The 16,221-nt window shown below is 43.4% G+C and overlaps 1 protein-coding gene across 1 annotated transcript; it reads right to left on the reverse strand.

Annotated features, from left to right (window-relative positions):
- Positions 1-408: 408 nt before the first annotated feature.
- Positions 409-12,016, reverse strand: CD28 (CD28 molecule). Its single transcript, XM_065841354.2, has 4 exons — positions 11,848-12,016; positions 5,087-5,440; positions 4,712-4,830; positions 409-1,871 (listed from the first exon to the last, which is right to left on the reverse strand). The coding sequence occupies exons 1-4, from the start codon at positions 11,900-11,902 to the stop codon at positions 1,731-1,733; spliced, it is 669 nt and encodes a 222-aa protein (XP_065697426.1). The 5' UTR covers positions 11,903-12,016; the 3' UTR covers positions 409-1,730.
- Positions 12,017-16,221: the final 4,205 nt, after the last annotated feature.

Genomic DNA, 16,221 nt, shown 5'->3' on the forward strand with positions numbered 1-16,221 from the left:
TTCAGGATTTAATTTACTGTATCTATTTAATAATATTAAAAGGAGATTGCAAAAAGTATAGTAAAACTCTAAGGAATATAGATATAATGAAGTAGATACGTCTCTACCTAAAATATATATACATGCAGATTAAACAAAGAACGTTTACCCTGTTTTATGCTTTTGATACACGTTTGCTGTCTCACCTTACATTTGCACTAGAAGATGTGGATGGTTTGGGGCCCAGTCAGCAAACTCAAAACTTTGGAAGTGCCAAACTTTTTTTCTTGGGTTAAAATGTCAAAGCAGATTGTTGCCACACTTCTACATATTTGCTTTTGCCATGTCCCCTCAAAGACAGAAAGAATCTTATCCCAATTTGAAGGAAAGTAAATGTTGTACAGTCCCCATTTTATTTCAAGGTGGGAATATCGATTTTTCATTTAATTGTTTATTCAGTATTCCATACAAAATAAACCTCATCTCCTCAGAATGAAACAGGATTTTATACCAAGACAACCCCAATTGCAGTTTAGGATGTCTTGGTAATGTAAACATGCTTAATTGAAGGAATGAAGCAGGTTTTGCCGAAGACTTTGTCCTACTCCAGCATGAAGAACATGTTTGGATAGAAAGGTAACTTCCAGTCAACACAAAGTTCTTTGAAGTGCCCAGAGCAGTCCCTGAACGTGGCTGAGCGCTTGCAGGTCTAATTCACAACAGTAGGAGTGAAGGACCCTCTCACATCCCCAAAATTGGGTGCTTATGGGAAAAAAATTCAAATTATCTTTAGTTGCTCATTTTCAAAAGAGCTCTGGTACAACCTAGGTGCCAGAAGATGTGCATGAATTTTCAGGAGGACTTAGCAGAATGCCTTTTGCATAGAAACAAAAATTCAAATGTGAAAGTAAAGCTCTCTTCAAAATCCAACCTCTGTGTCTTCTCATGCTCCCCACATGACTTTGTGTTCGCTTGCTGTAGGAGGCAAACAAAACAGAGCTGGGGTTCTTCATGATGACAACAGATCTTTCTTCTGCTGCTGCTTGTCTTCATTTTGTCTTCACACCTGTGGAGTTGCTTGGCCATGACTTCAAATGGCCTATGAACATTTACAAAATGTCCAGCCTAAGGACTCACATGTTGAGGGATTAGTAGTTTTCTGTTGATTGCCTTGATTCGTCCTGACGGCCCACTTGCACCACAGCCTGATAGCCTGATAGCCATCTGGCTGACTTTTCCCTCTTTCTTTCAAGCATGTGTTTTGAACTTCAAACTCTGCCCTGGTCTTGTAGGGAAGAAAATATTATTGGTTTTACATTTTGCCGTATTCAACAGGAGCAAGGATTTCTGAGGATTAGACATACAGAATAAAGGAAATTAAGGGTTAAATCTAAGGCACCAGTTATCGGGAAATGTCAGAAGTTCTGGTTCTCCCAACAGCTGACCCAAACCACAAATGTGAGGAGGAGACCAGCTCTGAGGTCTCATGCCATCTTTCTGTCTTACCCACTGCCAACCCTCAACACAAGTTGTATCTCTTCTTCAGCCATCATGGTGAACAATCCTTTTTTACTTTTCCCCTCCCTTTTAATGTCAGTTTGCTTGTCTCTTTTAGCATATCAAGGGTTAGCCAATACTTGCTATGGTGGAGTTATCCATGATCAGTAATGACAAACATTAAAAGGAGAGGCTGTCCTTCCACATCCAAGAGCCAGTGAGCTCCCAGGAGCAGAGGAGACTGCTGGTGGGGCTCAGGGCTGCCAGGACCGATACGCCGTGTAGTCTCGTGTTGGCGCATAGGATGGGTAGCCCTTGTTCTTCTGGTACGGCGGGTGCCGGGGAGTCATGTTCATGTAGTCACTCTGATGGTACATGTTCTTTTTGGATTTTTGCTGTGGTAGAAGGGGGAAGAGAAGCGTGAAAACATTTCTGCAGTTAGTCTGTCCCACCTGGGGTGGACACTTGAAAAGGGAGAAGAAAGGGAACAGGGATCCTTTGAGCGGAGGGGTTTTGACTGGTAGTAAGACCTGATAAAAGTTAATAATGGATTTGATTATTTTTTCCTTCTTTGAATTAATCATATCACCCAACTCTTATATGAATTACTGACAGTTCTGGCCCTAAGTCCTGGTTCAGGGAAGCAGGCAAATTTGTAAGGCAGCCTCAGGTTTGAATACATTTACAGAAGATTTAGAACACATGCTCTCATCAAGTAATCTATGGAATTTGCCCAACTTGAATGTAAGGCTCTGTCTTATCTGCTGAGAGATTTGCAGTGCTGGTTCTCCAGGCAGAGGAATGCTGCAAACCAAGGGTGCAAAAGGAGGCCTCTCACCATCCATTCTCAGCTGTGGAATCACTCAGCAGAAGCAATACAGTCTGAGCAGTGAAGGCTGTTCTCATTTATTAGGAAGAAAAAACAAATTAGCTTTAATCAAACAGAAATAAGAGCAGGAAAAATCAGCCCAGACTACGTGTATCATGGTTTGCCTACATTTACAGCAGGAACACACAATGTATATGTTGTCCTGAGCCTCCCTTCAAGGGGCAAAAAAATCAGAGCTGATGTTAATCTTTTATCTGTCTCACTATTTGGGCCTCAAAAATCTCATTTCCACTGTTGAATCCCTGCCTTATACTGCCCATGTGAGACAAGAGAGGCATTGTCTCTTTCAGAAATAAGCCCAGCAGAAGACAGGTGAAATAATTTGCCTATAATCACAGAGGAAGTTTGTGGTTCCAGCAGTGTTTGAACCTCCGGCTGCTGCAGGCTCTGCACAAGGGTGATGTTTTTGTATAGCGTAAGGCTTTATCAATCAGTGGCTAGGTAAAGTGCTTCCATGCTTTTTCCTTAATATTGATCATGCTTTCCTTTGCAATCTCCTTTTTACTGAAATTTCTTCCCCATGTACATACATATTTGCATATAAATATCTGCATATATTTGCACATATATACCTATAATATTTGCAATATACTTGTGATGCTGTGGAGTTGAAGGAGGTTTGCTTTAGAAAATCTGATGGCTGAGTTAGGCTGGATGTGCATTGTGGGGCAGTTACTAGGAAGCATTTTAAGCTTTTTTTATATTAATGTTATATATATGCACCGTGTTGAATGTAAGTTACATACCGCTTAAGTCATGCAGTACAGTCGATGCATATAAAGCCTTAGATGCAAAAGCTTTACCTTATGTGTTCATCTCCATAATATAGGATTTTCAATTTACCTAAGAGGTAAATTTGCATGGAGAAAGACATTTAGCTAGTATGAGTGAATGCTGCACTGTTACAGGATCAAAAACTGCTCGTTTTGCAGAGGAAAGCGGTTTTCCTTCAGGGAAGGCAAAACTGTATGAAAACGGACAAATCTTCAGCTGCTTTCAGGAGCTCAAGAGAAACAGGCTTGCCATGGTTGCCAAGTGTCGTATTTTAGGACCTTTTTAGAAATCATAATGTCTTCTAGGCTGCTGTATTCACATTCAGCAACACTCTGAATACATGCACACTCAGAGCACCTGTTATCAGAACACCACCAGCAGCGACAACAGCAGGTAAAAACTGACGCAGCAAGCAGCACATGGCGGTGCAGCCCTGTCACTCTTGCTCGGGAGGACATGTTAGCAGCACAGCGCGTCGCCGTTAGGTACCAAACCAGTACAGCAGACAGAAAATGGTTCCAATTGTAAATGGTGGATTTGAAGCTAGAGGATCTCATCAGGGCACAGCCACTGTGGCACAGCCCTGCAACACCAGCAGCTGTTGCTGGAATCTGAGGCACAGAGGAGGACCATTTAACTTGCCTTCCCATTTTCCTATGGCAATGCCCCATTTGCCTCTCCCCTCCCCCCTTTTTTTTTCCATTAGAAATACATATTGAGCAAGTGCGAGAGTGTCTTTCTGTACACGTGCCACATTTAACCTGTCAGGGACTCTGGGCCCTTTATACAGCATAATGTGTTGAAAATCACTATTTAACGACAAAGATCCAGGGGAAAGGCAGGAACAAAGCTCTCTGCATTCATTGTTCGGGTCTTTCCCACATGGAGTGTGCGGTATAAATGAGCTCTGGGAGATCACGGTGCTAAGACTCGTCTGGGAAGATGTCCTGCTGCCTCTGCCTCACTCTCTTTACTCCAGCCAGCAGAACTGGATGGGACCTGTGCCAGCCAATTCTCCAGAGAGATCAGGAAGAAAAATAATGAGCCATTAAGTCTCAGCTTTCATAGGGTTAATGTACAGAGGCAGGCGAGGGACCACTGAGATCCTGCTGCTTCTATTCCCTTGCAGTCAAGCTGCCAGAAATAGTGGGTACTTGAGGGAATTGCTGGATAGGCACAAGATACCGGTGCAGATGATCTTGGGCCAACTGACAGTCCCCTAAAGATGTAGGTGAGCTCCCTCCATCAGCATTGCCTCAAAGAGTTTTGCCAGGGGTGTTTGTAGGGCTAGATTTCCCTGACAGGGACAACGGGCAGAGCCAGGGACAGTGTCCCAGCACTGCTGGTACTGGCGTTTGCTTTAGGACTCTACTGCAGAGGACATGGAGAGCATCTGGTGTTTCAGCTCTTTTGGGGCATAGCATGGGAGTGCTGGTAGAACTGGGGTGAAGAAGCACTTTGATCATCAAGTGAGGGGTGTCCAGGGGTTTGTGGTAAACATGGCAAGTATAGCCTGAGAAATGAACTAGGGACAAAGAGCATATGGAGCAAGGGAAATTAGTAGTTTCTTACCCAGTAGTCAATAAAAACTGCTGTTATTAGCATACTGTAGAAACCAAGAACTCCAGTCATTGTCACCATAATCCACAAAGGAATTGTAGACTGAGGCTCTTGTATTTGGATCGGTGTCTCTTAAAGGAAAATAATAGAGAAAACTTTCAGTACATGAAAACAAATACCTCAATCTCTGCTTATTAACTCCTTGTTCCAGTGCACCATTTGTATTCATCATCATTTTAAGGTGTCTTCTTCAGGACATCTGGAGCAGGAATTTCGCTTTACCAGGCAACCCAACTGTTGTTTTTTTTAGGAAACAAACTGCCTCAAGCCATCACGTAGGGTGAGTGTATAGGGAGGATACTGAGCTACAGAGATTTCCCTGCTTACCTTTCACGTGAATGACAGTCCCGTTGCTTTTCTCATTGTAGACATATGGGGGTGGATACATGGCCTCGATTTTGCAGAAGTAGATGTCAGTTTGGTTGGCACTCATATTCCAAAGATTGAAGATGACTTTGTCTTTATCGTGAATCCCCTGGCAGTTGAATTCTTCGTTTGAGTTACTGCTATTTCTGGTCGTCTTCCATGAAATAAAGCAAACTTCAACTGCACTGTCTGTTCCTTTGTGCAGCGAAGCTCGAAATTCCTCCGCTGTTCCATTGTATGTGTAGTTGCAGACTAGAGTTGCATTTTTGTTATCTACGATGAGCAAAGGACTCTGAGCCACTAAAATCTTGTTTTCTGGAAAGGAGGGGAGGGGAGAAAGTGAGAAAAACACTTGTTTATAAAATACAGCATGAGGCTGCTGAACCACCCACCCTCCCGTGCAACTCTCGTCCACATCACCTCCACCCTGCGGAACCACCGCATTTCTCACAGGAGCTCTTGTTGCAGCAATCCCCCTCTCTGTAAATAATTACATAGTCACTAGGGGAGACCGTGAGGTCAACAGTGTTTTTCTGCAGTCTGAACAGTAGTACCAAAGTGGTCCTGTGATTAAGATTTAATGTCAGGGCTCAGGAGGCCACTCTGCATGTGTGCCCATGTGTGTGTGTATAAGGCCACCTTAGTCCATCCTTTCCTTAGCAGGCAGATTCCTTGGGGACATTATGAAGTGAAAATGCTGTGAACTAAATGCTTAGTTCAGCAGTAAGATAAGAATATTATTTATACATTTATTTTTTTAATCCAAAGACAGACTTGAAGAGTTTGCAGGTGGAATTTGCTGAGCCATTTCAAGGATTTGGATCTTGGACAGTGAGCACTAAAAGCATGAACTGCTATCATTTTAATGTAAAGCAAGTAATTTCTCTAGCTAGCAGCTGTAGTAGATTCTTAATGTCTCAAAGGACTTGGGAGCTGACTAATTTGACACTGCATTGGCACTTACCACTTGAATGGCCTGCAAAAAAAAATGTCACATGGAAGTACAATTCAATTTGAATTGACTGGACTGATACATAAACAGGAAATGTTTTCTGACACGTAGATCTCTGTGCTACCATCTGCCAAACACGGAAACACTGCAAGGACTATGCTGAAAGACAACTTCTTCCAAAAAAAAGAATCATCCTGTGTAAATGAGACCCTACATTTAAAATTATGACCCACAAGTAAGAGGAAGAGAGTTTTAGCTTTTAAGCTAGGAATTTGCCAGAGCTAACAACAACCCTTTTGTGTGTGTATGACTGCAGAAGTCTTCGTGCAAGCTCAACTCAAATGAGGTCTTAGTAGCCTTTTATAGATCCCTGAGAAGTGCTGTGCTTGGGAGAATGACAATCGGATCTCTTGTCTTCAAAATCTGCTGCAAAACCTGCGCTCTTTCTACTTAATCCATGTGATGAGACTTAAAAAAGGCTTGTAAGGAAAATGGAGTGGGAAAGATGCCAGATCCAGAATGCCCAAAACACCAGTAAGTCACCATGTTTGAAAACATTTAGGACAAATTGGCTACATTTAGTGTGTTCGCACCTGCACCCGATGGAGTAGCCCATCCTCTTGAGTAGGATACTCCTTTGGGATGGATGTGATCCAGGGAGTAAAGTAAACACAGAGATGCAGGAGGTGGCCAGGACTAGTGGTAGGGTGTGGGTAGTAAAAACAACCCACAGCCAGCACATTCTCCAGTTACCAGCCCAACCCACAGAACTGCTGAAGCTGTTCATTTTCCCACTGAAAGTCTTGTTTACCGGCCCTTTCTTCTCATGCGAGCAGGAAGACATGAGACGGGGAATGCTCTCCTGCCTCGTCTTTAGCGAAGAAAGATTGAAGTCCATCCTCATGTCTCTTTATTGAACATAGTTAGGTGTGGGGTGGAGCAGAGCTTGTCACAGCTCTGAAATCCTGTGTTTGCAGGGAAACCAAACATGGTGAAGCTTTTTGTCTTGATGAAGAATGAGCATTTCTAGACTTTCCAGCAGAAAGAGACACATATCTTGGAATCCCGGAACTGAGCAGCAGATTAATAACAGACAAGGCAGGTTTCTACTCGAGGTGCTGGTGTGGTAAGTTTTCATCAAAATGAAGACATTTCAGCAAAACATTTCAGTTTCATTGAATCAGCATTTTCCGACAAAAGCTCTCACATTGGCTTATAAGGCATTCTAGTACGGGTGAGGTTTGGATTCCACCCCTTTAGACAAGGTATTTGATCATATTTTTGTTGGCCAGAAAATTGATCCTTGGCCTAAGTGGCAACATGCAAGTTTGTGGTAAGTTTTTTTTAACCTTTATCAAAGCAGAATTCTCCACATCTCACTTGAGACAGAGTTATTCTGATAGGCACTGCAGTAGTGCCCACCACTACAACCATTCAGTCACAGGGACCGAATACACCTTCAGAAGAGAATTTTTCCATCTCAGTGTTTACACCAAAGTAGGCATTCTGGAGCAGCCAGTCGCAGAAGCATTAGACTTCCGAAAAATGCTTGCCTGTTTTTGACGGCGAGTACTTACAGAGAACTAATGGATGTTTATTGCTCAGCCCAATCAGATTTTTTGCTGTGGCCAGAGGAAACACAAAGAACACTGAAAATCTCATCACTGAAGGACCCTCTTCAAGTGTTATTTGAACTCATCTGCCGACTGCAGACCCCAATGACTTACCCCTGCCTTTTGCTGCTGTCAACTAATCTGGACTCCTGATGTTTAGTCCATAGCTTCATGCCTTGAGCTCCACTATTTAACTACATCTTTGGACTACTTATGTCCTTGCTGTGATATTGTGCTAATTGGCAACTAGTTTCTTTTGACATACACACGTAAAAAAATAAGTTATTTCAGCTTACTTCCACCTCTTGGTTTACGGTCCAGCCTGTTTGGGAAGGTAACACAGCCCCGCGCTGCTCGTGTCGGGATGCAGGATGGCTGAGCAATGGGGAAAAGTTAATTTGTCGATCATTAAACAGAGACTACTCCTTCATGAGTTAAGCTGAGCACCCGAATCCATGTTCACAAAGTGGCTCTACTAATTCAAATCTAAACTGATTGAGGGAGATCTTTGGTTTTTCACTCATAGGAACTAATAAGAAGCACATAGATGGGTTGGGCTGCAGTGGCAGCAAGGGCAAGGCAGGCGTGATGGACAGATTGGTTTCGAATGGAAGAAAGTCAAAATGTGTATTAATTTCATGGGGAAAACAGAGTAAGGTCAGACATCCCTTACTTCACTTGTGATCTGAATAGGATTTGATTATATTCTTAGTAGGATCTGGACCGTTCCGAGCAAACATGGGCTGAGGCGGCCTTTGCCTTCACAGAGACAGTTTTTCTCATAAGTGTCGCTTTGGGTTTGTTAAAATGGTGAAACTCTGAAACATTTAGTATGTGTTTCCATTAGTGTATGCTTTCCCCTAAATGGGGTTGTGATTACCATTTCCAGAGCTGCGTTCAGTCGTGCTGCATAGTAATAAATATCTATATCTTGGCCTTACCCAGCCAAGAAAATGGCAGTTATGAAAAATCATTGTTTACAGTTTCAAAAAGCTGTGAAGTTTAAAAATGTAAAATTGTTTAAGTCAGTGTGCACAGGCTGCAAGCTTTCTCAGGATCTTAGGATTTATATGCAATGGTGTGTAAGATGTCTAAATGTTTGTTAGGTTTTTTTATACCTTATTTATCATGCTAGACGTTTGTTATAATCACGTGTGAGGTTTTTTGCATCATGAAAAAATAGTACCATCCATATATTGTAGCCGTAACTATAGACTCTCTAATCACGGACTCCTGATGCAAGCAAAACTTCATTGTAGTTTTTTCCTCCTTTCTTTCTCTCTATCTCCCTTTCTTTCCTTCTTTCTTATTTGCCAAGAAAATGAAATAGAGACAACAGAGTATGGGAAATAACTACTTTGAGGCCTTTCCTTCTTTCCTTCTTTCCTTCTTTCCTTCTTTCCTTCTTTCTTTTCCTTCTTTTATTTATTTTCTTTCCATTCTCTCTCTTCTTCCTTTCCTTTCCTTTCCTTTCCTTTCCTTTCCTTTCCTTTCCTTTCCTTTCCTTTCCTTTCCTTTCCTTTCCTTTCCTTTCCTTTCCTTTCCTTTCCTTTCCTTTCCTTTCCTTTCCTTTCCTTTCCTTTCCTTTCCTCTCCTCTCCTCTCCTCTCCTCTCCTCTCCTCTCCTCTCCTCTCCTCTCCTCTCCTCTCCTCTCCTCTCCTCTCCTCTCCTCTCCTCTCCTCTCCTCTCCTCTCCTCTCCTCTCCTCTCCTCTCCTCTCCTCTCCTCTCCTCTCTTTCTCTTTCCATGAATCAACATCAGCTATTGGAAAAAAAGTATTCTGCTAAAAATATTTTGTACTCTCCTTTCTTTCTTTTCCATGCTGGTTGACTCCAAGGAGCTGTTTGCCAGAGCAAGGAATCTGGGATAAGTTAGGATTTCTATAAGCACAGTAAAGAAATGGCCCACTTAAGTCCCTGGGGGGATAGGGGAAAACCTGAAAGGAGTTTACTTGGTCCACAAATGGAAAGACACACAGCTATATTACATACAAAGCTATTTCATTTTGGCTGCTGACAGTCTGTTGTTCAATGACCTTTACTCTTCTTTCTCAGACACAAAGGTCTTTTTTTAGTTTGGTTTCAGGTCAGCCAGCTGTGTGCATAACATGCAGCTGGAGGGATGTGCCCCTTCTCGTGATTATACTCCTGCTTTCTGCCAATCTCTCCCACTTTGAGCCCTGGTGAGCACAGGGGCGTTCTTGGCAGTTTGGGATTTATTCTTTTTTTGTTGTTGTTTAAACAAGAATTTGTTGTTGTCATCCAAATCTCAGCTAACCTTGCCTCCTACATCTTCTGCATTCTGATTACCTTAGTGGGTTAGAGGTTGATTTTAGCACTCAGAGACCATAAGGCAGAAGGTTATGTGGGCAGTAAAAAGATGAGGTCATTTGTGGTATGCTACAGCGGGAACCCACTTATGTTACTTATTGCACAAAATACACAGCACAGGCAACTTGATCTAGCTACCTTTCTGACAGACCAGAGCAAGGTAATTATTGAGCCAGCAAGAAGGGGAGAGCACAAACTCTGTAAATATTAGTGTGACTGCAAAAGGGAAATGAGCAAACTGATCTTTGAAGTCCCTTTCCATGATTCAAACTCGACCTGCGGCACTCACTGATACAGTCAAACATCAGCAGAACAGGCCAAATTCTGATGTCTTCCCCAAAACAAAATACCTGATGTCTATAATATACTTTGTGGCTTGAGGAAGTCTTGCAGGGTCGTGACCTGCCTTAGTGTTTTCCGTGTGCTAAGGATCGATCATCTCAATCAAAATGATGAGATGAAGAAAAGATATGGGAAAAAGATAAGAGCTCTGAGAAGCAAGTGACCTCATGCTTCTCTTTGAGCAATTGAACAGTCTCAGTGAAGCTACTGGAGAAACTCAAGTTCTTCATGCAGAGTGTATAAATGTCTATAGAGTCATGTCATAACCCCTCTGTCTGATAACCACACGCCGTGTTTTATTTCGTTGCAATTCAAAAGAGTTGCTTAAAAGCTTATTCACACCTCATGGAAATGTCTTCAAAACTGTTAACCCACTGCTGATACTTATCCCCTCCTGGAATCAGTGTACTCTATGACAACCCCGGGGCCCGCTGCAGAACACAGAATTACAAATACGGGAAAAGGACAAGGAAGAAAAAGCCTATGATCTGTTAAAGAAATGTAGATCGTGGTGTCACGCAAATGACAATGCTTTGATTGATGAAAAGAATTATAGTAAAATAAGGCAGAAATAAGGAAAAAATGGATTCAATGGTATCTCTCATATTAGAAAAAACACCTCTTTAAAGATGTTCTATATGTGAAAAGATTTGTACTGGAAAACGGATTTTTGTTCCTATCTGCTTCTTCCCTGTAAAATACAGAACACTGATATTTGGAGAAGGCCCAATAACGGCAGTTCACAGGCCAGCAGTTTGAAAAATTGTCTCAAGATTATCCTAGCAAAAGCCATCATCCATTGCCTTGCTTTGCATTTTGATGTAGCCCTTGGAAAGACACGTTAACTCTGAACGTATGAACACTGCATCAGCAAGACAGCTCCAAGACAAAATACCCTCAGCCACAACAACTGGAGATTCAGAAAGATCCACTAAGAGTTAGGATTTCCAAACCACAAATAGACATTTTTTTGTTGTTGAAGATCTTTTCAGAAAGAACCTAGGTATCTAGTAATTATCAACAAAATACTAAACAATGCAAAAAGCAGAAACCCAGCAATTCCTGTACTTCCGTCTTTGAGCTCAGTAAGCAACTCTGCTTTTGGTCTGTTTATTTGCAAGTTCTGTAAGGCACCGGGTCTGCTCACATTTGTGAGCCAAGTTGGTAAAGCCCAGGGGGAGGGTGAAATAAACCCCCCTCTATCTATGCATTCAGTTTCCAAATGCATCTAAAAAGAAGTCCAATTAAAACAAAGCTCTTAGGTCAAATCTTGGAGGAATACTTGTGGCAGGACAAGGATCAGCCTCTTAGTTATATCGAGTTGACCCATGTGCAATCTCAGCAGTGTGCTCTGTCTGTCCCCTCTCATCCAAACACAGAATAATTTGTCCAAAATTAATTCAAAGCTATACTAGACCTTCTCCACCCTGATGAGCAAAGTGAGGAAAAGCAGTGGAAAGGGTTGAAACGTGGGGGAGTTTGTTACCTGTCACATCAGCAGCGGGGATGAAGCAGAGCACCACGAGGACCCCCAGGAGCATGGTGCTAGTGGTGGGCCCTGTCCCCACCCCCAGCACGGGCCGGGCTGCACCCCCAGCTGCTCACGGAGCTTCTCTCCTCCTCCCTCCGCAGCACACGGTGCACAGCCAAGTGAAACCGCCGCAATGGCAACGCTCGAGCAGGAAGTTCAACCGTTTGGTGAGCTGAGCCTTAGGAAGCTGCCTCTGCAAAGCTCAGTAACACCTACAAGGTGGTGGGAGCCCGCCTTTCAAAAGCACACAGTCGCAGAATCACAGAATGTCAGGGACAGGAAGGGACCTGGAAAGCTCACCCAGTGCAATCCCCCCGCCGGAGCAGGAACACCCAGATGAGGTTCCACAGGAAGGTGTCCAGGCGGGTTTGAATGTCTGCAGAGAAGGAGACTCCACAACCTCCCTGGGCAGCCTGGGCCAGGCTCTGCCACCCTCACCAGGAAGAAGTTTCTTCTCAAATTTAAGTGGAACCTCCTGTGTTCCAATTTGCACCCATTGCCCCTTGTCCTACCATTGGTTGTCACCGAGAAGAGCCTGGCTCCATCCTCCTGACACTCACCCTTTATATACTGATAACCGTTAATGAGGTCACCCCTCAGTCTCCTCCAAGCTCCAGAGCCCCAGCTCCCTCAGCCTTTCCTCACACGGGAGTTGCTCCACTCCCTTCAGCATCTTTGTTGCCCTGCGCTGGACTCTCTCCAGCAGTTCCCTGTCCTTCTGGAACTGAGGGGCCACAACTGGACACAATATTCCAGGGGTGGTCTCCCCAGGGCAGAGTAGAGGGGCAGGAGAACCTCTCTGACCTACTGACCACCCCCCTTCTAATCCACCCCAGGTACCATTGGCCTTCCTGGTCACAAGGGCCCAGGGCTGGCTCATGGTCATCCTGCTGTCCCCAGGACCCCCAGGTCCCTTTCCTCTACGCTGCTCTCTAATAGGTCGTTCCCCAACTTTTACTGGAACCTGGGGTTGTTCCAAAAAATAGGGACTCTTGTCCCTGCATTGCAAGATGGGTGCTTGTGTTCGGGGTTCTGCAGGGTTGCTTCTGTCAGGGAGAAATGGTCTTCCCTAGAGGTGCACTGCTGTTTCTTTACCAAGAGTACATACAGATGTGTGCTGTTCCCATCATCATGGCAGAAGCAAACAGCAGTTTCCAAGTTCCCAGTGGCCAACCCTGTCCCCTCAGGAAGTTCCACCTCTCCTTGCTCCTAGAAGCAGAAACCTTCCTCCCTAGGCCTGCTGGCTGTTCCACCTGCCTTCCCAGCCTCTGGCAACACTGGCATATTTTGGCAGTAGATGATCTAGTTTTGCTCATTTTCATTTTTCTGCACCTGCTTCCCATCCAAACACAGACCAAACAGTGCAAGAAATAGTGCTCTGGTATTCCTTCCCTTTTTGAAAAAAATCCCACATTATAAATGAGCACAACTGTACGTTCTCCCCTCATCACAGAACTAGCAGACTATATTGCAGAGAGGCAGCTACTGCCTTTCATTTCACCTGTTTGGCAAAGGGGCACCATTCAGATGGAAACCTGATTGTGGAAACAGTTGCGTAGGAAGAGATTCTGCGCCAGGAATGGCACTAACGAAACCCAAGAGGGAACAGCATGCACTCTCTTCAGCGTGGCCGCGAACCCATTTATTCCCTTCCATCCCTTATTGCTCCTCATGTGCCTCTCCCAGGGTGAGGACAGACCAGGGCACTGATGGCAAACAGGGACTGGACTGGTGGAATAAAAGAGAGGCCACTGAGTAATTATCCACTGTGGCCCTAGAGACCAAGCTGTGATGTATCATTTCTCTCTGCACGGATGAGCAGTGGTGCTGGTATTGCCCTTTCCAGAGCCTCTGGCCCTTCATCATATTTTCAGTTTTGCTTAATGGTTTCCTCTTTGATCCCCAGAGTAAGGAAGCACTTTTTTTTTTTTTCCCCAAAATAGCTCTTGGCTCATCTGCACTTCTTGGATTTTTAGAATTTTAAAAGGGCACAAATCATCATTGTGTTCCCAAGGGTACAGCTCCTTTCCTTCTCCAAATTGCAGCTCTTGCTCTAATTTAAACAGTTCATTTCCGATCACTTAGATACTTGACTTTGTTACTTCTCGTGTATGATCTTTTTCTGTTGACAAAGTCATCATGTGGGTAGGGGAAGAAGATATTATAGCTTTCAGCAAGCCATCTTGCACTTAGGACAAACCACATCAAAGTTTATCTAGGAAAAAAAAAAAACTGAAAATGTCCCTCAATATGCCCTCATTATTCATTATTCTTCATCATTCTCCCACCTGTCTAAGTATCTGAGCATTTCCTGAGGGTGTTCTGCAGTGGCATTAATTCAGGCACCATTCACTCCTATTCTTACTCCATTTTCCATTCAGATTTCGGGCTGTTGAGTCTATCTGTACCTGGCAGACAGGCTCTCCTTGCTGTCCCAGTGATGGGAATCCAGACTAACATTAGAATTTAAGTGGAGCTAGAGCTGTGAGAGCCCGGAAAGAGCTCCAAATGCAATTTGGCCATGTTTGGGAAAAAGAAGGCTTCAAATGCATCATAAAATGGCTGAAAGTGAAGTCCAAGAGAAGTAAATGAGAGGTTTGTAAATGGGTTTTCGGGCTACACAAGAATCTAGACTATGGGCTTGGGACTTTACTCATTGCAGTGTGTAAATTAAATAACAGTTGAGGTATTTGTAGCTTTTCGTGCCTACTGTTAGAAAACCAAGCACTGGTAGGAGCTACGACCTCTGTTTTAGAGAAATGCTGACATGATCTAGTTTGGTTTCTCAGTTATCCGGATATCTCTAAAAGAGTCCTAAGAAATCCCAAGCAGGTTGCCAGTTTACCTTTATGTCACAGAGTGAGGAGGCAGTGGGCCAGATATCTCGAGCCAAGTGTTCATCTGTTAAAGTCAAAAGGTGATTCCAAATGTGTTATGATGAAACAAGTGGCTAGTTTAGAAGCTAATTTTAAAATACATGAAGCGTCCCTTCAATCACTGGAAGTTGTACAGTGCCAGGACACACAGCTGGTTCCCAGCACACGCTCCTGTTCTCAGGCAAATGTGCATGTGTACTAGAAGAGTAATTGCAACAATATATTATAATTCACTTATTCCTGAGGACTCCAGTCTGATGGGAGCACAATAGGTCACTAAAATTCCCGTTGAACTACTATAGACAATTAACTTTTAAGTCCCTGGTCTATCCTGCAACTCCATACAAAGATTAAATTTTACAATTATCAGAGAGAATATTCTTTCTTCCCCACCTTGAATAATCATAACACAGCCCTTGAGCGAGTAGCCTTATTCTGCTTGTTCTGCACACTTGTATGTTGTCAGCTGCTAGAGTAAATGCTTTCTTTCCTACAACTGCAAATCTTAAAACATCTTTGTTCTTCCATTGCTGCCACAAGTAATGATTTGTCATGAATAGTGCTCTACTTACTTTGTACAGATGGAAGGTTGATTCCTTCACATGTGTTTTACAAGGAGAATGCTTTAACTGGCTGCTGTGGAGATGCAGAAGTGGGGTGACAGAAAGAGTTTAACAAATAGTCATGTTATTTCTGGCTAGGGAGACAATGAATCATCGATGTTATTCACCCTGTGCTGTGCCCAGTAAGCTAACCCCAAAGATTTATGTTGCATTTGTCATCTGCAGCACTTCATAAAGTTACATTTTGTTATCTTCATTTTACAGGTGGGGAATGGAATCACAGCAAGGTGATGAGATCTGCCTAAGGACACACCTCAGGTTAGTGGCAGAGCTTGGAAGTGCTACGAGTAGCCCTGTGCTCTCCAGCTTCCCAGGTCTGATCAGCTTTCTGATGGCCTCTGTTCTATGTTGTCATTTCACTTGCACGCACATGAATTCTCACTGTGTCGTGCGTCTTTTCACGCTCTTCTTTCTGTGAATCTAGATGCCTTCATACCACAAGTACAACCATCACGCTTAGAAGGGAAAATCAATATACTCCTTCAAAGGAAATTTTCAAATAGGTTTTCTGTACCTTAAAATGTTACAGCTGATGTCTGGGACGTAGGAGCCTTCCAGGGCGAGAGCTTTAATATGACATGTCACAGTGGAAAGGGAGCTTACTTTCTTTGGAAAGATGTGAAATGTTTGTTTCCAGACCTCAAGATAGCAGCCCATAAATGTGTCACTAATATAGGACTAAATGCTATCATCAAACACATATAAATTTGAGAGAGAGCTTGAGGGAAGCCTTCCCTATTTGGGGAAAGAAACATTTCCCTGACAGGCTGATTATTTTTAATGCCAATAGCTGGAAGCTGTTCATTAGTGTTTGTTGGGAAAGGGGCAAG

This window comes from Patagioenas fasciata, chromosome 7 (assembly GCF_037038585.1).
Source record: "Patagioenas fasciata isolate bPatFas1 chromosome 7, bPatFas1.hap1, whole genome shotgun sequence".
NCBI lineage: Eukaryota > Metazoa > Chordata > Aves > Columbiformes > Columbidae > Patagioenas > Patagioenas fasciata.